Source organism: Crocodylus siamensis, chromosome 12, assembly GCF_052110815.1.
Source record: "Crocodylus siamensis isolate JL-2025a chromosome 12, ASM5211081v1, whole genome shotgun sequence".
Taxonomy (NCBI): Eukaryota; Metazoa; Chordata; order Crocodylia; family Crocodylidae; genus Crocodylus; species Crocodylus siamensis.
Window position 1 is genome coordinate 44,032,379 of NC_143406.1, and position 26,766 is coordinate 44,059,144.

Sequence of the window (26,766 nt, forward strand, 5' to 3'; positions counted from 1 at the left end):
CCATCTACTTGTCCTTGTGGACAAGTGGCTTCCTTTTCAATTGTGGGGATTTGAAGAACTTTGTTCCTCTTCCCATCCTGAAGCTCTGATTTGTGTGCCTTAATAGTGGACATACCTCTGACATCAGCTCTTGCTATACCTCCTCTTGGTATGAATTCCATTCTCTCCGAGTCCCCTTTGGCTACTTTCTCTATCATGATAAAGTCCAAGAACTCCATGTACCTGGATTTTTAAAGTGGTTTTACTTTTTGAAGCTAACCTATAAGCATATTCTTGCTGTGCCTTATACCCTAGAGAAATTTTATGCAGAATGTACAAGAATAAGTTCTTTTAAATGAAAGTACGTTACTCTACTTCTCTTTTGTTTGTTACTGGGAGACGGTTGTCAGTATTTGGAGTACAGCACGCAAGCCAGGAAATCCTAGGCTCTCCCAGCTCTGAGAACCCTGTCATGGCTGAGGGCAAATTACTTAACCTCCCTGCCTCAGTCAGTTGCTTGTACAAGGCAGATGACACTTGCCCCATCAGAGTTTTTGGTGTAATGTTTCTCCTTGCACAAGTTTTCCACACCATACAAGCTGCCAATACAACTGGCTTTCTCATTGGCAGTCTTGGTAGGGGCTTAGCTTTGGAGCCCAAACTGCCATTTCACCCATTGAAGTGATCTCTGTAGGTCAGGGTGAAGGCACTGTAGCATGGCAGCCTGTCAGAACCTTGGACTATGGCTTTGCTGTCCAGTGCCAGGGATCCAGAATACTTCACCGTCATGGTCTAGTGGCTGTAACACAAGAGTGCAAGTTTCCTGGCTGGAGACCCTTCCTTAGCACATGGGTTCAGATGTGTGTATTAATGGCTTTAAAGCAGAAGATCCTACAGTGGAGATACTGGAGAAGGGCAGAATGTCAGTGTTTGCTGAAGTTGGGCAGAACTTAAACTCAGAAACTTTTTTTTTTTGGTAAATTGCTGATGAATTTACACATCTGCCAGATCACCTCCCTCCCCAGCAGGCTTCAGGTTTATTGTACAGCAGCAAATATTTTAGTGCCTTTGCCAAATTAATCCTGTTCTCTCCCTTTCCCCAGCTCTCGCAAGCCCGCTGCAGCTTCTTGCAGCCCAGGCCAGCTCATCCACTCCTGTAGTAGTCAGCCGGGTGTGCGAGGCAGGGACCGAAGACTTAGGAGCATCATCGGGAGAGCCTGATGTCAAAAGACCCCGGATAGAAGAGGCCAGCGGAGCAGTCTCCACTCAACCTGGGGTCATCACGTCTACAGCCCCACAAGGACAGGCAACCAATGAATGAGGAACCAGAGGGCAGAGCTGGAATGTCATGAGGGTGGGCAGCATAAGCCTCGAAAGCAGCTTTTGAAGAAGAAAACAATCTGCAACCTCAATAGCCTGAATAAAGAGCTCGTTTTAAGATTAGGTTTTAAACGGCAGGTCAGCCATCTTTTAGACCCTCGAGGTGCCAAAAAAGAATGAGAAAAACCTTCCCAACTACCTGTACCTGGAACTTGGTTCTGCCTTTAATTATGGGATTTTTTTCCCCTCTTTTTAGATTAAAAAAAAAAAGACAACTGATTGTATGACTGCTGGGATATTTTTAAAGTATCTTGCCCCTTTTTTTGCTCCAGGGGGATGGGAGTTGCAGTTCAGCATCTGAAGAAATGCATCATAGACGTATCTGCTCCCTGGGGAAGAAGAAGGCTTCTCATTTCTGATGCCTTAATACTCTGCTTCTCAGAGCTTTGAAACCGAGGACCATTTCCAATAGCCCCCCAGGGTGATCAGTGCTGAAAAATGGGTGCAGCTTCTCATAACAGCATTAAAGTGGTACCAAACTGAAAAAAACAAAAAAACCCCCCAGAATGATTTTTAAGTTGAAACATCATTAATATGAATGTTTATTTATGTGAGGATTTGGGATGGGAGCTCCAGGGCTCAACCAGCTGGATCTTCAAAATGCAGATTTTCTTCATTCCCTTTGAGGGAAAGAAAGAAGTTGGAGGAGCTGTATTCATTTGATTCCTGTATAGAAAGGAAAAACAAGGGGTTTCTCACAGTTATTCGTCATCTTCTCTGGACTCCTGGACAAAATGTCATGGTGACTGCAGACCACATGAGGAAGGGTACCTCTGAATGGTTCTGTGTATGTTTGATTTTTCTAGTTCCTATTTTTCCATTTGGGAGCAGTGTGGTTTGTTCATAATGAGATTTACCACCTTCCCTGTTAATCTAAGAGAGAACTAAATTGGCCTTCTGCACTGAAGTTACCTCTCTCTCATCTCTTGGCAGTATGATCCTCTGTCCTGAAAACCAGGTGCCCAGAGGCCACCAGCCTGGGGTTGTGTTGAAGCTCGGAGTTGACATTGATATAGCTGGAAAAGGGTTACACTCGGAGTCCCATAATCTGCTGCTGACACAGTGAGGTTAAATTCTAGGGGTGAGGGGCAATAAGGCTTCTAGACAGTATTGAATATGAATCACATAAACTAATGGCAACCAAGAGAATGGAAGCCCCACTTCTGTGTGGTGGGAGGGAAAATTAGCCATGTTGGAAATTTTCTTTTGGCCCACACTCCAGAGATGCAGTAAGAGGCAAAGGACCAGCTGTCCCACCATCTTTGCTAGGGCTGGCCAGGAGTAAGGGAGACTTTTTTTTTTTCCTTTTAAGAATGTCTTAATTAAGAGTTGGATCTATCAGACTCTTTTCTGAGTGTACCTCTAAAAACAAGTGCAGTCCCACCATCTCCACTGGTTTCTGAGGCACTCAAAGCATTTGTGGAGGAAGGGTGCAGTGCATGACATGTTGTGTTTGGGCGGGGAAATAGAATCAATGTTTGCGTGGGTTCGATTCCAGCCCCCTTTGCTATCGTGTTTTCTGGCTAACCACCAAAGACTCTTTAACTTAACAGTCCTGCTGATAGCTGTGGTAGTGGTGAAGCAGCAGGGGGGCATGTCTTCTTTTGAGGGGTCTAGTTCTGCTAGCATTGATGTGGTGCAACATTATCACCTTGCTGTAAAATCCAAACTGGCAGTGCTGTTATGGAGCAGAGAGCTGCAAGCTCAGAGGGGAACTTTTCCATGGGAAGAGATTTCCTTAAGATACTGAAGACGATGCCACTCATATCCATAGTACTTGTGGTCACAGGTATTAGGGAGCAAAGCTGAACTGTTAAGTGTCTGCTAAAATCCTGAGTAGGAGGCCAATGCAGGAGCAATATGAACAGCCAACAGGCAGCACTTGTTCTCTTCTAGGCTTCGTTTCTGTTTGCCAAGCCTTGTTCTGTGGCTGAGATTCACTGCCTGGAAGAAAGAGGAGCAAGTTTGTTGTTCTCTCACAAAAGGACCTTCCTGAAAAAAGAGGATACATTTCCTGAGCCTGTGCTGTTTAGAGAAAGCATTCAGGACAGTTGGGCATCTTCACTTTGGCTGTCCTAACTTGGGTGCATGTCTGTGGCAGTGAGTGGTCACTCTGGATGTTAGTCCACTGAATTGTTTTTACAAGGTGGGGAGGGGGAGACTCTTACAATTTGCAAAAGTATCACAGCAAGCCAGTCTGCAACTTCCATTTTGCTTTTTAGGATGCTGGCTGGGTTTGTAACCACGAGAATCTAATGTTACTGTTTGCTCAAAGGCAGAAATCTGAGAGAAGGTTGCGTTGTCATGGACTCAGAAACAGGGCATGGTGATCAGTGCTGTGCAGTGTAATTGTGACATTACAACCTGTGAGTAACTCCACTGTTGCTGGGGCCTGGACCTTCAGCGCACCTCTGCGGTTAGGAGTCTTCCTAGTTAAGAAGACCTGATAGGATTTGTAACGGGTCAGATGAATCATGGTGCATTCAGGGTCTGAGAAGGTGATGTCCTTGGTGGCTTATTTTCCTTTGAAGTGATCTGTAAACAGACAGGATGGAGCCCTGAGCTGCCATAAAATAGCACAGCACCGTTGCAGTTTGTGAAGTCACACGTGTTTACACCAATGGAGGAGTTGGCACAGAGTATTTCCATGAGTCACCGTAAACACTCAACCATCATCTGCAAGTTCAGGGTATAGATTTGTCCCTTCAGCCTTTAGGGCAGCATAACACTTTCCCAGTCTGTCTGTGGCTCAGGACACGCCTCGTGGCCAACCTGCTAGTAGACGAGAAGTTAAATATTCTCATTTGTTCTGCTCCTAGATGCCTGGGACCTTTTGGTTTATGCAGTCAGTGTGCTCCACTTTGTTCCTCACCGCTCTGGCATGCTCCCCTTCTGCTGCAGGAAGGATTCGTGTCATTTGCAGATGAGTCCTTCCTTTGCCAGGCCTTTAGTTGTGGCTTGGCTGCAGTGGGGCCTGCACAAGTTAAAATAACAGTTCATATCCAGGAGCCTGTAGAGAGCTGTGGAAAAATTGCCCCCCTTCCCTTTTTTTTGGAGGAGCAGATGACAGGGTGTTTGTTTACTTCTCATTTCGGGCCTCCAAGCTAATTCTTTATCATGTTGCCTATCCCACAATGCTGCCCACTTCTGTTATTAATGGTAATTTTGCTGCAGTTTTGGCTTTAAAAGGAAACGTACAAATGAGAGAAGGAATCAGCCTAGTACATTATCTTAGTCCATCCCTGCCAAGGCAGCATCTCAAAACCAGACATGAATTTGCATCCCCTTTAACAGTTTTGTCAGCATGTTAAAATTAAATAAAGCATGGGAAAACCAAAACAGGGAGGTGATGGAAATAATGACTTACAGTACTCCCTTTCCCTGCCAATCCGCCAACAATAAAACTATGCACTGTTCCATGCCTATCTTCATAGCTTTACTTTCTAAATGAAATCTGCCTTGCTAATTAACCTTATTCCTTAATCATAGCAATTCTGTCTCTTGCTCTCCCATTGTTAATAATTGTCTTACTCTGCTGATTGTATATAACCAATATAATGAAAATGGGTTGTGTTGCTGCTTCCTTTTAGGTGTGCAGAATTGAGGCTGGAAGTGTTGAGCGATTGATATGGAGTCCATCTATCATGAGTTTACAGGGGTTTGGTGAACCCCATGTGTTAGTTGGAAGTGACTTCATTTTGATGCCCTTTTTCCCTGAGCTCTCCAGCCAACATGGTACCCGACAGACTCGCTTCTCCCTTTTTAAACCACGCCCTATGCTTTGGCTCTTTATTGCTATTGTCCGTGTCAGATCCAGGCATGGTCCTATACCACATTTCTGCTGCTTTTCAAGTCAGTGAGATTACAGTGATTTTCTAGGAAGGCTGCAAAGTCCTTGGAATAAGAAGTGGCAATTTCCTGCTCCTCCATTGTGTCTGTGAAGGTGCATTCTGGTATACTGAACATACCATCCTGTACTTGGATTATCCTTTGCAGAATATTCAATGTACCTTAGTGATTGACTTGAAACTAAAACCGTGTTCGCTCTCTGAGTCCTATAGAATCGTACAAAAGACTGTATCTGTGTTTTAGACTCCTCTCTTTGAAAATGGAAGCTGTCAGGTTTTTGTAAGGCTGAAACCTAATTTTAATGAGCTCTTCTGTTGAAACTTCGGAGAGAGGTCTGCCTACATTTCAGCCCCTTTTCTCATTTTGTCACCTTAGCTAGGTAAGCTCTACCACATACTTGTGCAGAAAGCCAGTATTACATCACCAGGCTTTCTTTCTCTTGGGGGCATTACAGCTGTGTGATAAGGATGCATTGAGGACATTTAGTTTTAACATTTATATAGAGCTTTGAGAACCTAATTTCCAGAAACTCCACTGTCTCTTTTTTCATCTAGTGATTGCATTAACATCCTTTTATTATATTTTGCAAAAACTCAGTTAAATTTTGGCATCTACTGTGGTATCTGTGTAACAAAGGTTATACCAGGCAGTTTAAAAATATATACATCTTACTTGCTTCAAGCAGTTTGAAACAATTTAGCATAGAAAGAACTTTACAAATCAACTGTTTCCTTTTTGCATTTTTTTCAGCCTGAATGAAGAGATGGGTCAAATTGACTTGGATTAGAGGCCGTTAGAGTGACTTATTCAAGCCTTAGTGCAGTGCTTGGATTGCAGACACTGATTGTTCTTGATGTCATTTTGATGGATTTATTTGAAAATCATATCTGGCTCACACTTTTTTCCTAAAGCAAAAGTTTTGGCTAGAATTTGCTGTAATGCAAAGTCTCTTTTATTGCAAGTGCAGATTTGGCCTGATTTGCTGATGCAACAGTACACTGCCACACATGAGGATAAAGTTCATGGCCCTCAATCCTCTTTTTATTTCTTGGGCCAGTAGGGACTGGCAGTGCTGCAGGTAGTGGTGGTGTGTTTGTTCCCTGGTGAAAGCAGAGATCTGCCCAAGTCAAGGCTGGGAGATAACTAAGTGATGAAAACACAGTTGGGATTCTCAGAGCTCCGAAAAGGTCTGGAGCTGGGGCAATGGTAACCAGCTGATATTATATTCTGCCATGTTTCAATTTTATGTTTGTCACTTAAGAGATTCTGCCGCTGGCTGCAGATTATTCTGTGAAGTGTTGTCCTGAGAGACATGCACTCAGAGCTGTCTCGAATATTATGGGAGCAGAGAAATAATTAAATGAGGCCAGATCTTTTCCTGTGCTCCTGCAACCCATGCTGCAAACGGCTCCCATTTTTTAATTGGAAAAGTCCTAGTAGTTGATCCAGGTGATTGCTGGATAATATGGGTCATCATTAGAGAATGTAAATGGCTGAGTTATTAACCTTTGCTAATAAACTGCATAGGAGTAGTAGCTTTAATTTGATTTTGCATGTTACTTAATCGTCTGTGTTCTCAGTGCATCAGCTTATTGCTTGAATAAGCACAAATGCACTGAAGCTGTCGCAACCCTTTTTTCCTTTGTTTTATTCTACCCATATATATGTATATTTTTTTTAAGTTTAAAAATATTATGTTAGGACTTGAATCTACTCAAGTCAGGGCTGTTGACCTTTACTTGCCCATGGTGTGACATGGCAAATTGTCTCTGGAGTCCTGGGTGTACTCATGCTGGAGTTGCAGCCTTTCTTGGAGGCAATAAGAATTTTTTTTTCCCTAATGCAGCCCTTTTGCAATGCAGCCCCAATGTTGCCTGTAATATGCTGTGGCATGCATATGAATGTTTGAATACGAGGGAGCTCTCCCATTGTGAACTGCATGGAGCCTGCACAACAGATGCAGTAAAAAGAATTAAACTAGAAATAGCTTTAGTTTTGCATATTTCCTTTGTGATCAGGAGCTCCTCCTTCAAACCCAGCACTCTTTGAATGGTTACATCCTAGACTGGGAATCCCTGTTACTGATAAGCAGACAGAAACTACACTGCGTAGAGCTAGGTTTCAGCAAACTGAATTGTACCACCAAACACTGGCAAATGCTTACAAGGCCCACAGTGGAGTGAAAGCAGTTGTGGAAACATTGGCAGCCTTTAGAAATTCTGAAGTTTTTTCTTGCTTTGTTAAACCTATTTTTACTTCCTTGTGCAACTTTACTTTAGACTCTTATTTAATTTGAGACCTTTTAGGTTTCTTCATCCTGCTGCTAATGGACTGGGCATTAAGAACCAGTCTTCAGAGGAGACAAGACAAGCTTCTTCCATTTGGCATTATAATACAGTATATTGAGCTTTCTGCCTTTGTGAATGTTAATTAACATGCAGGAACAAGCTCTCCGCTGGCAGCCATATCCCCAGCCAGCTTTCACTCTGGCTCCCCTACCACATTTTTTCCCCTTTGGTTTACAGTTGTTTATGTGATCATTGAACACCACCCGTTAATAGCCTGGTTGTGGTGAGACTGCCTATCATAATTCTTGTGTCTCAGCTGCAGTTGGACAAAAGACTTAATTTGGTGGTGTTTGTTCTGTTTCTGGGTAAAAAATTAGCTTGAAGCTGCTGTTTTATAGCATACACTACTTCTGCTTGGTGTAGTTTACAGTGGAACCAGCTGAGAGGTGTTGGGCTTCAGGAAATTGTTACACTACTAGATCCCCGACTGTGGGATATGCTGGGATAGGGAAGCAATGCTTTCTTGTATGTATAGGATGTTAAACCATTCACATGCCTTCACATTGACCAGGGTAGCTGTTACTTCATGGGGACGATGCCCCCTTTGCATATGTGACTGTTAGAGTGCAACTGGTTAGGCCTATAGCCATACTGTCTGCTCAACATGCTCTGTGCACGGTAATATATACATATGTGCACATCTCATAGTACTGCTAGCAGTGGTAAAGATCCCCAGCCAAGGGATTTTTCCATTACAGATGCTGTCTTTCAGTGGGGTTGAAATGTGGCTATAAATGGTTTTCTTTGGGCTGAGCATGAGATTTGGGAAATACCAGGTCTCTTTAGGAGCACCAGGTTTCATTTACAACAATTGGATTAGTTTCCAAAATGATACAAGCAGACAAAAATGCAAAGGTTTCAGTTTGTCTGCATTGTCTGAGACTTTTCAGAACGTGGGGCTGGATCTCCCTCTGTCACAATAGCTCACTAATGAGAGCCTAAGTGACTGCTCCAGTGAAACAAGCCAGCGGCACATGACAAAGGAGTATGATGGCTACAAAATAAACCCTTTTAAATATTTGTTTAAAATATCAGAGTACTGATTATCTATGTAAACATGAAATTTATATTTATATTTATTACTGTGTGTGGGTGTATGTATATAAATGGTCCGTAATTATTCCCTTAAGAGTGTAAATGGTACGTTACACAACAGATGGGTAAGTTCTGGTGCGCAGCAGTAATTCCAGGAGAATAATGTCCTTTGCTTTAATTCAGGATGTGGGCAGCCTGTAGAGGGTGGCTTGAGTCCACCCCTCTACATCTCATCCCTCTTAAAAGGGCAGGTGGGCCAATTTGGTACTAGTATCTCACTCTTGTAAGAGTTCTGCAGTTGGCATCGTCACATTAGGATATCGCACAGCTACACCATTGTGAGATGTTCTGCCAGCAGGCAAGGCCCTGAAGTGGCACTCCTAACAGTATGGGAATGGGGAAGATTGAAAGCTTGTCCCTTAGCTGTGGTTTAGGAAACCCAGGCCCAGAGTTCCTTTAGAGATTCTCCTCCTGCATCACAAGACTCTCTCCCCACAAGTAGGAAATCAGGCTGGCTAAGTTTGTCTGCAGCATATCTTCTTTTGGAGTCTGTGGTAGAGGTCATCTCTTTTATTAGACCAACCAGGTAGTTACAAAAAAAAAAACGCTTTTATTTGCAAGCTTTGGGGTTCATGTGCCCTTCCTCAGGCAAAGGAGAATGTTGTCTCAGGAATGGTTTTCGAGCCAAATTTGCATACTTACAGAGCAGCCTCAACACAACAGGACAGGGCAGACTCCTGCCTTGCCCAGGAGAACTTTTCCATCACCAGTCCTCCTCTGAAATGGGAAACATCAACAACAAGAAAGAACCATAATTCAACATCTGGCTTGCCATCAGGCATCTCTGAGGTGAACAGACTGTTCCAGCTTTTACCTAACCCTAATTTGCATAAAACAAACTTTTCCAGCCAGGAGAATTTACAGCACCCTCCAGCTCTCCTGTGCAATATAGTTTCATTTCTACCTGGGAGAAATGTTACAGTCTTTGCAGTAGTCTTTGCCTGAGGATGGGCACATGAGCCTGAAAGCTTGCAAATAAAGAGAAAAATTTTTACAACTATCTAGTTGGTTTAATAGAAGATATCGCCTCTACCACACTGACTGCTTTTGCTGTTTGGGTCAGCACAGTTATAACCTTTATATCCGATATCTTCTGGTGATGCATTGTTGGAAGGTTTAGAACAAGCAGTCCCAAAGACAGCGACTCAGGATATTAGGCTAGTCTGTCAGTGTGTGGGGAGACATGCAGTGTCGTCTTTGTCCGTCTTCTCTCCGATTCCAGCCTCTGCAGCTGAGTCTGAGCAAAGCATGCAGCCATGAAAGGAACTGCATTTGGGAAGCTACAGTGCTTCTTCGGGACAAGTTGCTGCGGTGCTCTGAGAGGGTGTAGCTTCTTCCTTTCTGTTCTTTTTTTCCCTTCTGCCCTGGGGAGATCGCTTTGTGATATTCTGATTCCCCACAAGCCGGAGGCGTGGGAGCTCTTGAATACAATGTAAGTAGGATTCCTCATCCTTTGCCATTCACTAATGGTAAACTAATCCTCATGGGCCAGATTTCATCCCTACTGCAGTTCTACTGAGGTCACATGCATAAAGCAGATGAATGTATTTTGATCTACTTTAGTGTTTCCTAAGTTAGGGCTGGAGACCTGGAAAGAAGCTGCTTCAGAGACATCTCTTTAGAGTAAGATTTCATTAAATTTCTTGGAGAGCCCAGGCTAAAAGCTCTGTCTTGGTTTCTGTTGGCTATCAGGATCTGTTGGCTGATTTTTAGGTGCTGTTTTTGATTTGAAGATGACCAAAAGGGAGTAACCATGGCAGTATGTGCAATGGAAGAAGCCAGAGGTTTTCCTGTCCTATTCCAAGGGAGGCAAGCTACAGCAACAGCCAAACTTCAGCCTGTATATGTGGCAGCTCCTTCACAACTTCTGTTGATTTCCCTAGAGGTAACAGCAAATCACCTTGGAGCCAGCATTTTGGGTCTAATTTGAGATTGGGTTCCTAGAACAAGTTTTGTACCTCCTTGTACTTCATTTGACTCAACTGAAAACTTAGTTTAAAGCAGAGCTTTCATTAAAAGCTAGAGGCTTTGTTTGAAGAGAAATGTCTCTGGGTTCCTGAAAAAATAAATAGGATTTAAATACAAAACAATATAATCCTCTTCTGTCTGTCTGCCTCACTGCTAAAAATCAGATGCAAAAGATACTAATGTGGCACTGATTGATATGCTGCCCTTTTGAAGTGGACAGGCTGTTGAAGTAGATGGACTGGTCAAACAGTATTTATTTAGCTAACGCGGTATCAGCATGTCATTTCATCCGTCTTACGGCAGTGTCATCACCAGCATGAAGAGCTTGAAGGCCGCCAGGTAGCATAGTAAATGGACACGGATCAATAATGTGGGACATAGTGGAACTTGTGCACAAGGCATTTGTCATCACTGCGAAAGCCCCATTGGTATAGAGCTGTGGCACAGTGACCCCGGCCTATTCAAAAACAGACAAAGTTATAAATTTGGGCATCCTTTTCTCACCTTCCCCCCTCCTCCCCATCCCCCCAAAATTGCTTCCAAAGTTGCAGGGAACCAGGGTATTGTTAGTCTGAAGAGAAATTTTTAGAGGAAAAGAAACCAGATAAACGCAGAAAAGCATACTTAGAAATGCACTGAAATGAACTAGTGATATAAAATGCAATAATCCTTTTGAGTTAGCAAATCACCTTGGGTTCCTGGCACAGTGCTCCTCCCTGTGACACAGCTGGCAATTACCATGCAGTCGACCAGAGCAGTGAGATGTGTAACCATCTGTGGTATCCAGAGGACCGATAAGATCTGTCGTAGGAAGGTAAAGCATTTCCATCACGTGCCATAAGCCAGATTTTTTTTTTTATGATTAACATCATAAAATGCCAAATAATCAGTAATAACACAGTAAAACGTCTTCTGATTTGGAAACGATGCGCGAAAGCTGTTAAATCTCTAACCTAGCCTATATGTATGTTCAGCCTGGTGGGTTTTTAATGAGGAGGACAAGTTGTATAAGGGTCTCAGAGGGTTGAGATGAATGAACTGTAACCCATCCCGTATACACAGATATGTAGAGAGGATCCTTGTCCCTTCCCTTGTGCATGGGTTTGGCACTTAGCTTTATGGGGTGGGGGTGGGTGGGATGAAGTCTGTTTGCATTTTGGTTTCAGTTCTTACCCAGACGAGACGCATCCTGCCAAAACCTTTTGCTTTTTACAGCTGATACTGAGAGTATTTTTAGTGACTTGTTTAATAACCAGCGCTTTAAAAAGCAGGTTGAGTATCTCAAGTGGGAAAGCTAGGTCTTAGGGCACTGGATGTCAGTTTTTCTCCTAGCCGTATTGCAGCATTTCCATCTGTGAAACAGCCTGGGTACACAAAACATGGATGAACATGGAGAAAGCAAGGATACTTATCTGGGTGATGGGCAGAGGGCAGCTGTTAACCACGGTGGGAAGGAAACATGACATACAAGAGTGGGGCCTGCATTTTCATGTCCAACGGGATACAGTATTTTTTATAAGGAGCCATACTTTTTTTTTAAAGTACTTTGAGATCTGAATGTGATTTCTAATGTCTCAGAACGTTAATATTTTAAAGCTATAACAAAGGTTTAAATTTCTACTATTTTTTTCATTTATTTTAACTGTTCTGTTATCTATGACCTTAAATGGATGTATGTGGTCGGGGAGTCATTGCTTCTCCTCTTAGCATTTGTTTCTATAACCAGAAATAAAATTCTATATTGAAGAGAAAGTGCCCAGAAATCGCTTGCTCTTTTTTGAGTGGCCAGGGCACATGCTCTTACTGCTCTTAAAAGCATCACAATGAGTTTATGGTTTTCCCTGTGTCTTGGAGTTAATCAGATGTTTGTTAAGAACCACCTGCGTAGGCCCAGTGTATGCTACAGCTTTGATCAAGGTTGCAATGATTTTAGAGGTGTGGCTAGCTCAAGAATTTGCAGCTATACAGTTAATGCCCAGTCAGGTTGACTGGTCTGTCCTCCCAGCTTTTGCTACTGTAAAATGCCATCTCAGAGGGTTTTTCTGTTTTGAATTCAGTGCTCCTCTGTGTGCCCTCCATACAGCAGGGAAGGACTGTTGCAATGTTCTCTGAATGCAAGGACACAAACAGGTGCACCAAGCTTGAGGATGCAGGATTTAAATGTTTCCCTTCTTTCCTGTTGGATTTGTGGATAGGGCATAAAACATCCTACTGGTGCCCCTGAATTCAGCTCCACTATTTGGCAGGATGCTGTCTGGGAGCATTAATTCCTTACCATATTGTTAGTAACAAATAAAATGGCTTTTAAAATCAAAATCCATAACACTTCCAATTGATTAGAGCCCACCCCTCACACTAGGGCTGCAGGCTTATAACATTTTTCACATCAGTGTTGACATGGGGTTTCTGCTAGCTATGTGCTGCAGCATTTCATTTGCTGTTGAAAATTACAAATTGGAGTATTTTTAACTTTAAAAATTTATACGAGGGCAGGAAAGGTTTCTGACTCTTCCCCTGCAGAGGCTGGATAATTCTTACTGCCTGTTTTGCGTCCCTTGGCACTTTATTTCAACTGCACCTTCTTTTTTTCCAAACCATCATTTCAATTAATCAACTCATTGGCTTTGAGTTTCAGAATTAAATATGAATATCTTTGAGACCTCCACTGACTTCGAGCAGATTCCCTAGTCATGTAGCCATATCTTGACTGGCTGTTCTGGGTGTTAAAAATTTCATCCAGATTAGCAAACCCAATGGCAACAGAAATCCAGTTGTAAGGCGCTTTCTGTTTGATGTCACATGCCATCTTCATTGGCCTTTGTAGCAAAGTACATCGGACAAGTTCAATGCATCATTATTACAGGCAGAGGGAAACTGAGCTTGGGACCATCTGAATCTACATCAGTAGGCCCGCTGCTTCTGCATGACTGACTGCTGTGACACCACAACCCTGATGGATACTTCTTGTTCCAAGGGGCAGGTGTGAGCTGGCATCTCAGTGACTAATAGGCAAGTGCAAACTACTGCTGGTCAGGGTCTCTGAAGAACTTTATGCCAGTGGGCTCAGGGCACTCAATACCCAAGGGCAAAGGAGCCAAATTTTTGTGGTATCATCCCTTGCTGCTGAAAGATTGATGCCAAGCACTCCAGTAAAACCTTCCGGGCTTATTAGTAGTCAGAAGGAGAGATGTTTCTGATGGGGAAATGTTAATGCCTTTTTAACCTTTTGGGAACGATGAAGGCAGCCTGCTGAGCAGCCTATTTTTAACAGACTTTGCCCTTTTCAAAGCACGTCGTTTTTGAACGGTTCATGGGAAAGGCTAACAGCTTCTGCCAGCATCCCATTTTTAAAAACCGGGCTCTGTAAAAGCTGGGCCACACAGATGCATTTTCTGTAGGCATTGTTTCTGCGCTCTGTGTATGCGTGTGTTGTGATAGAAAAGGGGGCCTGAGTGAAACCTCACTCATCAAATCCCCTCCAAGGCGCTGGGTTTGAATTTGACTATGACTGAACGAAGCAAGTCAAGAGTATGGCCCCTTGCAGACAAACGGTTTATAAATGTCGGGGGTTGGACATGAGAACTGCCGTCTACTGGGTCAGACCAGAGGTCCATCTTGCCTTGTATCCTGTGTCACACAAAGGCAGACGGTGGACGCATGAAGTGAGAGCGAACAGGCTATGACGAGGGCTTTTCCCCTCGCAGCCTCCAGCGTTGGCAGTCTAGGCAGTTGTTTCGGAGGCTGCCCCCTGAACTCCCACGTTCAATAGTTGCTCCTGCACCTTTCCTCCAAGACTTTAATTACGCCTTGGGTGCAAAAGATCTTTCTTTCGTTCATTGTACACGATCGTTTCGTGTGTGGAACTAGTTCGGACGCAACGACGCAAGAAGCTCCTTCCCGGTGGCAGGTGCTGGACCAAAGCCTAGTTTCCCAAGAGCTGATTCCAGGATCCCCCGCGGGGGTAAGGTGCTCTGGGCCCGGCGGCTCGTTCGAGGCTTCTCCCCGCTCCGCCGTGGGCCGAGGAAAGCCGGCGCAAGCTAGACCCTCCTCGCCGCGACGCCCTGCTACTCCCGGCGAGGTCGGTCCTTGGGTGTGGCGTGGGACCCGCTGTAGCGCGCCTGCGTCCCAGCTGCCCTGCCAGCCCTGTTGTCTTCCTCGGGCGACGGGGGGGGACAGCAAGGAGCCCAGCCCGTGTCCAGCCTGGCCCCTCGTCAGGCTAGGGCAGGCGGGCTGCTGCGCGGAGCTGTGGGAGTGGGGAGAAGGCGTCAAGGGCCAGTGGCCCCCGCCACCCCTCCGCCTGGGCTCGGGCCTGCACAGAGGGCCGCTCCGTCATCCAGGCCTCCCGCGGACGCGCTCCGGAACCCCGCGCGGCGAAACCGCGTTGCCGTCCGGAACCTTTCGGGAGCGGACCCGCCGGCCGGAAGTGCGCGGCGAAAGGCTTCCCCGGCTTCCGGGATGTTTGCGGCGGCCGCCCAGAGTCTCCTGCAGCAGGCCCGGTGCGGGGGAGGGGGGTGCGGGGCCCGGGGGGAGGGGGCCGGGCCGGGCCGGGCCGGGGGCCCTCACGCGCCGCCGTCTCCCCCGCAGGGATGCGCGGCCCGAGGAGCTGCGGGCGCTGGGGGCCCGCGCCGCCGCCCTGCTGCAGCTGCCGGAGCCGGGCGCCGAGGCCGCGGACTGTCTGCGCCGGCTCCTCCTCGTCGTCGCCGCCACCAAGCGCGACCGGAAGTGAGTGGCCGGGCGGCGGAGCAGCAGATCGGGGGAGCGGGTGGCGAAGCAGAGCAGCTGATGGGGGCGGGGAGCAGAAAGCCGAGCAGGAGATCAGGTGGGAAACACTGGGGAGCGGAAACTGGAGCCGCCGACAGGGCTGGGAGCAGAAAATCAGTCAGGAAGCAGGGCAGGGAGCAAAAAGCAGAGCCACCGCTTGGGCAGGGAGCGGCAGATGTGACGGGGCCAGCGGAGGGACCGATGGGGGCTGTGAGCCCGCAGGAGCAGAGGGTTTCCGTGCCACCACCACCGCCGCCGTTTGAGATGGCACCTGCAGGCTGGGCCCAAAACGACCGCGGAGCCCGTGTCTGGGTCCGCGGGCTTTTCAGCGTCTCGCCATGTTTTGTATCGTTTCCCTGTTTCTGCAGCGTGGTCATTAAAAAGTCAATCGTCTTGCAAGCGGAGCCCGCATTCGTGCGTCTTTTTATTTGGTGCCTCCTGCCTCAGTAACAAGGAGCTGTTTTGTTGGCATCCTCTTTGCTGCCCAGACCTGCAGAGAGCGGCTCCGCTCGCCTCCGCTGTGGTTTCCCGAGCAGTGGGAGCGGGGGGGCTTGTCTGGTTCACAGGGCAGGCAAAGCAGCCTCCTCCGCGGGGAAAGACCACGTGAGCAAGCAGGTCCTTGCATCGAGCGCTCTGTTCCTGATGCAGATGGGGCGGCGCGGCGCCCGTTGAAGGGAGGGGGCGAGCAGACTGGCTTCGTCAGGGGAGCAGGGTGCAGCGGTGCTGGGGGCGGTGTCAGAAACGGCGTCTTGAGAGCAGCCTGCAGCCCTGACAGCAAACGCCTTGTCTTGCAACGATGCCCGTGACTTTTGCAGGTTGGACAACAAGTTTGTGGAACTGTTGGAGACGGTGCTGTACCTGCCCAAGGCCCCCCAGCAAATTCAGGTCTTGTGCGCTGCCATCCTGAGAGAGATGTCACCTTCCAATAAGCTGACTTTGTCCTGCCATGAGATCCAGGAAACAAAGCTCTTGAGCACCGTGTGCTCTATCCTGTTGGCCCAGGTAAATGACCTGTGTGGTCAGGTACTTAAAAAAAAAAAAAAAAAAAAAAAATTTTTTTTAAATGACCTTACAGACGGAGATTTGTTGTCAGATTTCATTGCTCACTTACGTAGCACAGAGGGAACGCCGGTGGCTTTCTAGCTCGAGGTGAGCGCAGAGCAGCCTCAGGTAAATGTAAATTAGGGGACCCAAGTGTGATGCTTTGCTTGGAATCAAACAGTAGATTTTCCTGTAGATTTTAAGATTTAAATACAAGCTATTCCAGATCATGGTGTGGGCGACCTGAGGGGATGGATGCTGGCAGCTCTGACACTCAGGGAACAGAAAGGAGCAGTTCAGTGCAGGCTCCTGCAGTAGAGCTCTGTTCGCTGATGCTCATGTCTGCATGGAGGAACTCAAAAGTGAATTTATCTCTGCTTCTGGCCTCTTTGTTGTGCTAGGTTTCATGCTCAGATGTAGAAAACAATGTATAAGAAGCCATAAAATATAGGGGGTCGTAAATATGGATGGCCTTCTCAGGATTTCTGGGCTCCACAAGAGCTAGTGCTATGAGAGCTCCTTTGCTTGGTATAGCATAGGCGGCTGCTTGGGAAACAGGCTGAGACGTTGAAACAAAAAGTCCTTTTTCATAGATCGTAAGGCCAGAAGGGACCTTGTGAGATCATCAGGCACCAAGCAGGAAAGACAACTGGGGTCAGGTGACCCCAGCAAGGTGACCATCCAGTCTCCCCTTGGAAGATTTCCAGAGGAGCTTTCTGCTGGTACTAAGACACAATTTTTTTTTTTAAAGACACTATATTTTTTTTAATTTAATATGGGAATCAAGCTAAAGCTTCTCCTTGGAAAGCCCCAGTTTCCCTGAGCTTTCAAAATACTCATTTGTGTGCTCTTTGTCAGAAAGCGGTAAGTCTTATTGAGCCAGAGAAATGGGAAACTAACTTCCAACAACACATAGCCCTACTTAGGCACTTATTTATTAAGCCTCCTCCCCGTTGCCAGTCCAGCAGAAGCACATTTGAAATGCAGTGATCCCTGAATCTGAACCCTATATCCCAGGTATGTGTTGACCCTTGAAGTAGAACCAGAACCAGAGTAGTCGGTGTTCACTGTGCTCCGATTTGCGGAGGGTTTAGTGCGGTTTGGCAACGCTGATGTTGTGATAAGTCAGTCCAGCAGGTGGCATTAGCAAACGGTGTCCACCTGATGTAATAAAAGGATGATCCACTGGAGCCCTTACACAAGGGGCATCCTTCTCTCCCTGTCTGTCCACGTCCCCATTAGATGGGTTTCTTTCTGGTGTGGTAACTTATTCTGTTACTCTTGTATGTTGAGCTCACCCAGACCTGTGTGGTTTGCTTTACACTTACAGTTTTCCAGAACTTACAGCTTCTGCTGGTACCATTAGAAATAGGCGGCTGTAAGTTATCTTCCTCCCTGGCTTCTCTGCAGTTTGCTGAGATCTATCGAGACAATGGAGAGCAGGTGGATGTTTAAAGGCTGTCAGAATTCACTGCCTCATCCCCTCAGGTTGCCTAGAGCAGGATTTTAAGTAGTTCATTATGAGATCTCAAATAGAAAACTGGCTGCTTGATTCCAGACAAAGCACAGGCAATGAGTTCCTTAATTTGCAGTCAGGGGTCAGCTTTCCAGTAGCATATCGACCTGTCAGGAAATGGAAATCTATCAGCGTGTTGGTTCATTCCAGCAGTGCTTTTGGAAATGTGTGTCAGAGCATGTCGGAATAGGTCCTTGACTTCCCTTTGTCTGTGTGGGAGGCATCGTCCTGTCTTGTTCTTGTCGATGTCCCTTGGTATCCTCTTCCAGGTGCTAATTTGATCACTCCATCTTTTGGGATAAAAGAGATGTTATTTCGTGTATCCCAGGCACTGAGCACTAGAATGGATACCCTGGTATAAGGAAGAGCTAGCCTGAGGATTGCTTTCTTTGCTTTTTAAGGGAAATAAAAAGGCTGCAGCCTCAGCTGTGGGGCAGCGAGTCATCAAACTCCTTGAAGGGCGACTGCCTGAGGGGGAGAATTCACGGCACCTTCTTCCTCTCCTGTCTCAGGTTATCAGCGTCTTTCCAGCAAGCCTGGCAGAAGGTAAATGCCAGAGGGCCAGAGGAGGGCAAATTGACTGCAGTTATGAGGTCAAAAAGGGCTTTGAAGGCTGAAACTAAGAGTGTGGCTTGGGACACCTTAAATTTGCCACTTCAAATAGCATCTGAGTCGCAGAGAAAGCAAAACACTCATCCAAAGAGGAGTTTTCCATGGGCCCTAGATTGTGCTATGCCTGCCAGTGTGTTGGACACCTCACAGGGGAGAGGGACATAGTCCTTATCCTATCTTCCACATGTGAGGCATGGACCTGACTTTGGGTCTCTGGGTGCAACTATAGCATAACTAATATCTGAACTGGATAACATGGGGTGGATGGGTAGACATACACAGGAATCACAAAGCCTTCCCTTGGAGACAGCCTGGTTTGTAACTGTCCGTTGACTTGATTCTTGCACCTTCTTCTTAAGCTGCTGGTGGAGGTGGTAGCTCTGCCCTGAACTCAACTGGCATTATGGGTCCCTGGGGTTGCTTTCTGATGCCTCTCTGTTGAGTCCAGGTATGGTAGTGATCAGGAGAAGAGGGAATTACATGCAAGGGAATGGCAAGAGCATCTCTGTGCTGATGTAACCCTGGAAGAAGAGGTGTGAAATCTAGCAAGAGGCTTTAGCTGGGAGCATGTATTTGCTCTCTAGGAGGGAAGTCTCACAGTGCTGGTGTGCTGCTGGTGCTGCAGAGGCCCTTGCTGTGCTGAGTCAGAAGGTGGCCTGCATAGCTCTTCCTTCCCTAGATCAGACCAACGTGGTCAACAAAAGGATGGTCGACTGGCTGCGATATGCAAGCGTTCAGCAAGGAGTTGCCCAGCCCTCGGGAGGCTTCTTCTCCACCCCCAGAGCAAGGCAGGTGAGGACCTGGCACCGACTGTGTTGGTTCTGTACTTGTGAAGGCTTCTGCTCCCACACTCAGGTCCTTAGAAATCATGGCCTAAAAGTACCAGTGTTTTAGCTTTGGAAATCTTGGTCAGGGCCTTTTGGGCAGCAGAGCTAGTGCAAGGGAACCCACACTCCTAGGCTAACAAGAGTGGTAGGAAGACAAGGTAGCTGCTATTCTGGTGGCTGCGTGGAGGTGGGTATCTTGAAATGGAAGGTTACTGCCATAGGTGGCCTGGAAGAAACAGGCCTATGAGCTCAAGGGCCCCTCTCAGAGAAGAGGGATCAGTGCAGCACAGTGGTTTAGCTGCATAGGCAGCAGCACCCTCAGCCTGGCCTTAGGTTGTTACAGAGGTTCCCCATCTTAGCCATGGCCACTTAAATGCTACCTCAGGCGTCAGTGACTCCACGGCTTCTCCCCCGCACCAGCCCCTGCCCTGGGACTTCACTCAGGTTCTCTTCTGTCTTCAAGCCCGGCCCCGTTACAGAGGTAGATGGCTCCATTGCCACTGACTTCTTCACAGTGCTGTCGGTCGGCCAGCATTACACGGAGGACCAGTGGCTCAACATGCAGGCCTTTTCCATGCTGCGCAAGTGGCTGCTCTGCTACGGGGGCGAGGGAACCGGCAGCCCCAATTCAGGTACTGGCTGGGGAATCACGGGCTGGCTCTGCCCCCAAGGAGTGGGCTACATCTCGGGGAGTGCGTGTCCCAAACTGGGCCTCAGAGGGCACTTGTTGACACCTGTGGGCTGAGATTAGTGGGCACTGGAGGTCCCTGAGCTCAGTGGCAGGGTATGCAACAGGCTGGGGTCAGGGGAGGTTGGAAGGTAGTGTCACAGTCTGCTACAAGGTGGTACTGGAGAGTTAACCATGTAATGGCTCCCAAGAGTATAGGAAAATCCCTAAGGCCAAAGAACTGGGCTGAAGGTGGACAGTACCTCTTTGGGGCTGTCAGCACATTTCCATAGGTGCGGCCCTAGGCTTTTGGTGCCTGTGGGATAAGGAATCAAATTCTATCTGCCCTCCCCATCCATGAGCCACGTCATTCTCAGGGCCTGGAGCACACTCTGCATTGCTCTCTCTCCCCATAGATGACCGATCAGAAGTGGAGGGGTCCGTCATGTCCATGGTCTCTGCCACCTCCACATCCAGTCGCCTGCTGCCCCCAAAGGAGCGACTAAGGGAGAAGGCCTTCGAGTACTGCCAGCGGCTTGTCGAGCAGAGCAACCGGCGTGAGTCTTGGCACAAGCCTGCGAAATGGTGCTCAGAGCCTCTTGGGTCACTCTGCAGTTCCCTCCGTCAGTCTGTTCCTGGGACTGTGGGCTCCATCTCCCTTCTGCTTCAAGGCACTAGAATAGAAATGTGCTCCCACTGGCTGCTAGGCCAGGGGTGAGCTCCGGGCTCTGTCCTGAGTCACTGACTGCAAGCACAAGGTGTCTGATGGGCACCCTTTGATCTTCAGGTGAAGTTGGGGTAGGACCATCCTGCCTGCCCCGACCCACTTGCTGTCACCAGGCTCCATGCACCGGCTCCATGCACCGGTTTTACATTGTTGGAGAGGGCTTTGGGACCCCGGATCCTGGGGGCTCTTGGTTGTTACTGGCTCTGAACTTGGTGAGTCAAGAGGCCATCTGGTCTTGGCCCTCTCCTACTCCACGAGGTTCACTGGCATCTGACCTGGGCAGAGCGTAGGGGCTTGATGTGTCCCAGTAATTTCTCAGGAGGAAGGAAATGCCCTTCCCAGGAGGATCCATCAGCATCGGTTACTCCAGGAAATGTGTGTGAAGCAGCAGTCTGAACATGGCTTGTTTCTCCGCTAGGGGCCCTGAGGAAGCCGGATGGGGATCTGCAGAAGGCAGTGAGTATGAAGATGGTGTCCAGGTAGGGGAGAGGCTGCCTGCACAGTCCTGACCTGGCTGCCTTTGCTCCTGCAGTGTCTCATTGAGGCGGTCACCATCATGGACATCATCTGCCGGCAGGATTCCTCCTACGTGTACCGGACACTCTCCTGCCTGAAGATCCTGCATGGCAGGATCAGCCGGGACTTGACCTATGCCCGGGCCCTGCTGCCCATCGCTCAGTTCTTCCTGAACCACAGTAAGAGGCGGCTTGTCTGTGCTCCTCTCTGGGGAGAGGATGGCTGGGGCTGGCACTGCTGCTAGCTCTTTTCTAAGCCCTGAGGGTCTCTGCAGAACTGTGCACTCCTGGCCCCTGCTCAAGGCCCTCAGCTGTTCCCAGCCTGCTCTGTGCCTCTCCCACCATATATGCTGCTCAGGCCATTTTGAATGAGCTGTGGGCCCAGCAGTCCAGCTCTGGAGACCACGTCTCCTTTGGCTCTTGGTCTTCTCAGTCACAAATGCAGCTGTGTCAGAACTTTTCTGAACTGCTCTGAAAGCTCCTGCCCTGACCGGCGTAGCTGCTGCATGGGCTTAACTGACGGGGTGCTGTGTCCCTGCAGGTGAGACGGCTGCGGTGGACTCAGAGGCTGTGTACAAGCATTTGTTCACCAGGATCCCTGCGCAGCTCTTCCACAGCCCCATGCTGGCCTTCGAGTTCATCCAGTTCTGCAGGGACAATCTGAAAGTCTTCACTGAGAACTTCAGCATCTTCAGGCAGAGTTTTCCCAACCTCTTTAAGGTACCGTGTGGTGGGCAGCTCCACACACTCCTCCCTGGACCAGGGGGGTGGGGGTAGGGGTGAGGGAGGAGCACAGTGTGCCAGGCCGGGCAGCAGAGAGTCTAGGTTGCCAGAGGGCCCCTCAGCAGAGTTCAAGTGAGAGTCGTGGCTCTGGGTGTCCATACACTTTGGCCCACAAGGTTGGGCTTAGCAATGCTGAGATGGGGGTCAGGGTGTGTAGCCAGCAGGCAGGCTGGAAAAGGGAGGGAAGACTTGGCAGCCAGACAAAGCAAGGGGAAGCATCAGGCTCCAGCAGAGGGGAGCAACTATGTGTTGGGATGGAGCAGCTCCCAGCTGGCCCACAGCAGCCGTAGCCTTCAGCCCAGCAGAGCTGTGGGTTGTGAGCTGTGTGTATGTGTTAAGGGGCCCAGGGCTGCCCGCACTGGATCCAGCACTCTGACCCCACCCTGTGCTGCTTCCCAAGCTGTGGGGAGCGTTCAGGTCCCTCCCAGCTGCTGGGGAGAACCCACGTGGGTGGGGTGGGCTGGCCCTGGTGCTAGCTGTTGGTGAGAGCCTCCGCCTGGTGTTCCCTGCAGTTTCTGGCCTGGAACAGCCCATCTCTCATCTTGGAGTTTATGGACCTGCTGCCAGCTCTGCTGGACCCAGACACTGCTATCGAGATGCTCCATTTGTTGCTCGACCTGCCCTGCTTGGCTGCTGCTCTGGACGTCCAACTGAGGTGACACCCCCTTCCCTTCCAGCTGGCCTGGGGCACTGGCCTGTCTGACCCATAGAGCCAAGTCATGGCACAGACTAGCCCACTGTGGTAGCTGCACCATACCCAGAAACCGCCCCCCCGGCAGGTCGCCCAGAGTGGCAGTGCTGCAGCTGGGTTGGTGTGGGGCGGCTGCAGCTTCTGCCAAGTTGTATTGGTCATTAGTACAAAGAGCAGGAGTCAGGGCATAGGGCACAGGCTGATTCTCTGGGGTCGGGGAAGGAATTTCTCTCTTCCCCCATGTCTGAGTTGTTACAGTAGCGCCGCTGTAGACACAGCTGAGCAGTGCTAGGACCAGGCTGCCCAGCTCTCCAGCGAGAAACTGGCCTCCAGCCCCATCTTTGGCCTCGTGTTGCAGATGAGTTATGTTGACTAAAGCCATAATGGGTCCTTCAGCCCTGGCTCAGGATGTTCCTTCCAGCCCCATGCTGCCCTCTTTCATTGGCTTAACAGCTCATGTGTTTGCCTGTTGCCAGGTCAGCCTCTGCTTCCGCCTCTGAGAGAGCTGCCTGTGACCCTGCCGTGAAGCCCAGCAGCTGCCTGGAAGCCTTTCGACACCCGCTTTACCGGAGCTCGTTCCAGTACCTGCTCCGCATTGAGGCAGCCCCTGGAGACTCTCCGGAGAGGTATGCAGCAGCAGGTGGGGCCAGGGATCCCCGTCTCCCTGCTGCTTTGGGCCTACAGGTTCTGCAAGGATGTGGCAGCAGCTCTGCCCTCGGGGCTGAGGCTGCTGTGCAGGGCATGTCAGCCCCTGGCACCTGTGCCCCCTTCCCTGCTGGTTTGGCAAAGGATTCAAGAGCTGCTGGGGGAGGCGCAGGGATGGCTGGGGAAGCATCAGGGACTGGGAGAAGGGGGGAGGCTTCTTGGATAGTGGTGCTGAGCTCTTGTTGACAGGCTGGCACCACTGCGACAGCTGCTAGGGTCTGTGGCCAACAGCCCACGGGTCATCCAGTGTGCGGAGACCGTCCCTGTCCTGCTGCAGCTCTTCTTCAACACAGCAGCTGAGGTAGGGCTCTCTCTCAGGCAGCTCCTGGGCACCACGTCCCAGCCTTCCCTTGCCTATGAGCACTCTCGGTGGCAGTTAAAGGGTTAGCTCCCAGGTAGCTCCAGGCTCCTGCACAGCGGGGCTTGGGATTTCTACAGAGCATGAGGGTGGCGGTGGGCTGACAAGTTGCCCTGCTCTGGGCCAGGAGATGCAGGGACAAGCCTGGTGGCAGCAGCACAACACGTTGCATGGTGCCAGGACCAGCTGCTGGCACCTGGGCAGGACAAGTGCAAAGTGCCCGTGCTGCCTCCTCTCCCCCTTGCCAGCGAGTGGCAATGCGTGGGCTGAAAGGAATGTATCTCCGTCTTCAGTTCGCAGACAAGCTCCTGATAAACCAGCTAGTGCTGGTGCTGCTGGAGAGGAGTGACCAGCTCTGTGAGCTCCCTGCCTTCAAGGCTGACGTGCACAGGTGGGTGCCAGCTCTGCCCTGTGAGGGGGTAGCAGGGATAAGAGAGCACTAAGCCTCCAGCTTCTGTGCTGGGATGGAGCTGCTGGGAGTGGCACCTGGGGCTGGAGCGTCACATGAGGTCTTCCTGGAGCTGCCCTGGTGCTGCCAAGGGGCCTCTGAGCTCTGGTAACGTGGAGCGTCTGTGCCGCTCTGTTGGGGCAGGGTGGTAGGGCCATGCTGAGGGCCGATCCCTTGTGCTGAAGGAGCTGGGCCCTGCCCAGTGCTCAGAGCCCTGCCCCTGTGCCCCCCAGCAGCAGGGGTGCTGTGGCTGTCCTGGTAATGGGGAGGCCAACCCCTCTCTGCCCTGCAGGGGGGGGGCTTGGCCTGAGGAGTCCTGAGCACCTCTTCCCTGCCCTGCAGAGTGCTGAGCTCCCAGCTGCTGCTGCTGTGCCGGCTGCATCCCTCGCTCGTGGTGGAGCTGTCCAAGGAGCTGCTGGAGTTCTCGGGGACCGTTGGCAACATCCAGAACAAGGAGGACGTCTACACCTACGTGGTGAGGAGCAGCCTGCTGGCCCTGGCCCCAGCCCCGCTGGTTGCAGGGTGGCTCTCCTTGAGCCCTGTCCTTGTGCTTGGCCACGGATGCAAACCCGTCTACCGTCGGTCCCCTGGAACGATGCTGTCTGCCCCCTTCTCCCTGGGGGCCCTCCCTCCTGGCCTGCCCTGAGCAGAGCTCGTCTTGTTGCAGGTGTGGGCTATCGGCGAGTACATGTCGGTGTCATATGACAAGCGGTGCACAGTGGAGCAGATCAACAGGTTTTTCGAGGCTCTGGAGGCCATGCTCTTTGAGATCACTCAGCTCCGACCGGCAGCCAGCGGCCCCCCATCCTCACCCCGTGTCATCACTGTCCTCATGACCACCCTGACCAAGCTGGCTTCGCGCAGCCAGGACCTGATCCCCAGGTGGGCCAGCCACAGCCAGCTCTGAATTGTAGGGTGGGACTGGGGGGAGGCGTTCGAGGCCCAGGGGTAGCAGATATCTCCTGTGTCTGCTCACTCTGGTGTGGTGACTAGAGGAGAGTTCTGTAGGCTCTGTGGTCCCAGCACAAGGCGCTGCAGTGCAGCAAGGAGCCTGTTGAAGGCGCTTGCAGTTACCCCCCCAGGCTGAGCTCTGCCTACAAAGAGGGGGGTTGTTTTAGGGAGCCACATGGTCCTGGCTGTAGGAGGCCCTGCCTTGCAGCAGGGCCAGTAGGCAGTGGTGCAGGAGTGTGTGAGCTCTGTGCTTGTGAAGCCCCGGGCAGCTGAGCGTCGCGCATTTCCTCCCACAGGGTGTCCCTGTTTCTGACCAAGATGAGAGCCTTTGTGCAGCACCCGGCCACGGCCTCCGTATACAGCGAGCAGGACAGCGAGGAGATCCTGACCCGTGCCTCTGAGCTCACCAACCTGCTGAAGATGCCCAGCGTGGCTCAGTTCGTGCTGACGCCGATGGCGGAGGCGGCTGGTGCCCGGTCCCAGAGAGATGCCCACGCAGCCCTGCCTGCCACCATGAAGCTGGTCAGTCGGCTCATGGAGCAGGGGGCTGGCTTTGTGCCAGGGTGAGGGGACAGGGTGGAGAGGACCAGGCTGGCCTGTGTCCCTGTTACGACTGAGCTACTGGCTTAACTGGACATGGGGAAGGGCGAGGGCTGAGACTGCCCTGAGCAGGGCTTCTGGGATGGAGGGAATAAACAGTGAAGAGAACACAACCGGGTGCCTGAGCTCTTTAAGCTTACCCCACGCTGCGTCTCTCTGGCCCCTGCTCCCTCAGGCCCCTCCACTTCCTGCCTGCCAGGCCTCTGGGTCCCTACCTCCTTGGCAGTGCTGGGGGTTGCCCTGGCCAAGTCAGAGCACCTTCCCCAAGCAGAGAAGGGCTGCAGCTGAGGGGCAGAGCCCTGCCTGGGCTTGCGTGTAGTGGGGCTTTCAAGTAAAGCTCCAGCTGAGACCTTGTGTCCCTACAGGGCTGGGTTGGCAGGGAGCACCCTGCCCTAGGGGCTGGGGCTGGCAGCGGGGAGAGGAGCCTAGGAGGAGACTTCTGAAAGTCCAGAGGGTGCTGGGGCCCTGCAGGCACTCCTGGCAGGACTGGTGTCCTCCTCCCTTGCCATGTCCTGGCTACACGTGGTCTCTGCCGCTAACAGTGCAGGACAGCAGAGGGGCTGTCAGTGTGACCACCTGCCCAGCGAAAGCATCATGGGGGGCTCTGCGGCCCAGGATGCGTCACAGCCCCAGCTTATCAGAGGGCACAAAATCAATACCACCAGCACGGGTACAGGCACTTTACTGGCTCCAGTGCTGTCACTCTGAGAGCCGTCCCTCATACCCCCAGGCCTCACCAGGGACTGAGCTCTGCTCCATGTGGCTCTCAGTTACATAGAGATATGCAATGCGAACAAGATCGAGGTGCAACAGGGCCCTGGCATGCACCCTGGGGAAAAACAGGGGTTATAGATAGTCCTTGTGCGCAGTCCCAGCCTGCATGCAAGTGAAGTCAGCTCAGGGCTAGCACTGGATGCGTCTCGGCCCACGGGGGCTGGAGCTGGT

The 26,766-nt window shown here is 50.0% G+C and overlaps 2 protein-coding genes across 3 annotated transcripts in view; both read left to right on the top strand.

Annotated features, from left to right (window-relative positions):
* Positions 1–12,372, top strand: part of FOXK1 (forkhead box K1) — a 64,974-nt gene extending 52,602 nt beyond the window's left edge. The window contains exon 9 of the mRNA XM_090023167.1: positions 1,083–12,372. Within this exon, the coding sequence (XP_089879293.1) occupies positions 1,083–1,300 (218 nt within the window). The 3' untranslated portion in view covers positions 1,301–12,372. The remainder of the gene's footprint in view (positions 1–1,082) is intronic.
* Positions 12,373–12,526: 154 nt separating this feature from the next.
* On the top strand, positions 12,527–25,929 carry AP5Z1 (adaptor related protein complex 5 subunit zeta 1). 2 transcript variants are annotated; one of them, XM_090023165.1, is made up of 17 exons: positions 12,527–15,115; positions 15,204–15,341; positions 16,196–16,382; positions 18,339–18,483; positions 19,229–19,341; positions 19,840–20,008; positions 20,460–20,600; positions 21,189–21,226; positions 21,303–21,465; positions 21,827–22,005; positions 22,581–22,723; positions 23,236–23,385; positions 23,654–23,765; positions 24,116–24,213; positions 24,613–24,745; positions 24,938–25,152; positions 25,518–25,929. In XM_090023165.1, the coding sequence occupies exons 1-17, from the start codon at positions 15,075–15,077 to the stop codon at positions 25,786–25,788; spliced, it is 2,436 nt and encodes an 811-aa protein (XP_089879291.1). In that variant the 5' UTR covers positions 12,527–15,074; the 3' UTR covers positions 25,789–25,929. The 2 variants fall into 2 exon arrangements, with proteins under 2 accessions (XP_089879291.1, XP_089879292.1); XM_090023166.1 differs by lacking the exon at positions 12,527–15,115 and having other exon boundaries at positions 15,205–15,438.
* The last annotated feature ends 837 nt before the right edge of the window (positions 25,930–26,766 follow it).

What these genes read in the sequence shown, in the direction of transcription:
- AP5Z1 (XM_090023166.1), top strand. Translation starts at nt 15,206, where the DNA reads ATGCGCGGCCCGAGGAGCTGCGGGCGCTGGGGGCCCGCGCCGCCGCCC. An exon ending in CCTGGAGACTCTCCGGAGAG is followed by an intron (nt 23,386 to 23,653) that starts GTATGCAGCAGC and finishes TCTTGTTGACAG; the next exon opens with GCTGGCACCACTGCGACAGC. An exon ending in AGCCAGGACCTGATCCCCAG is followed by an intron (nt 25,153 to 25,517) that starts GTGGGCCAGCCA and finishes TTCCTCCCACAG; the next exon opens with GGTGTCCCTGTTTCTGACCA.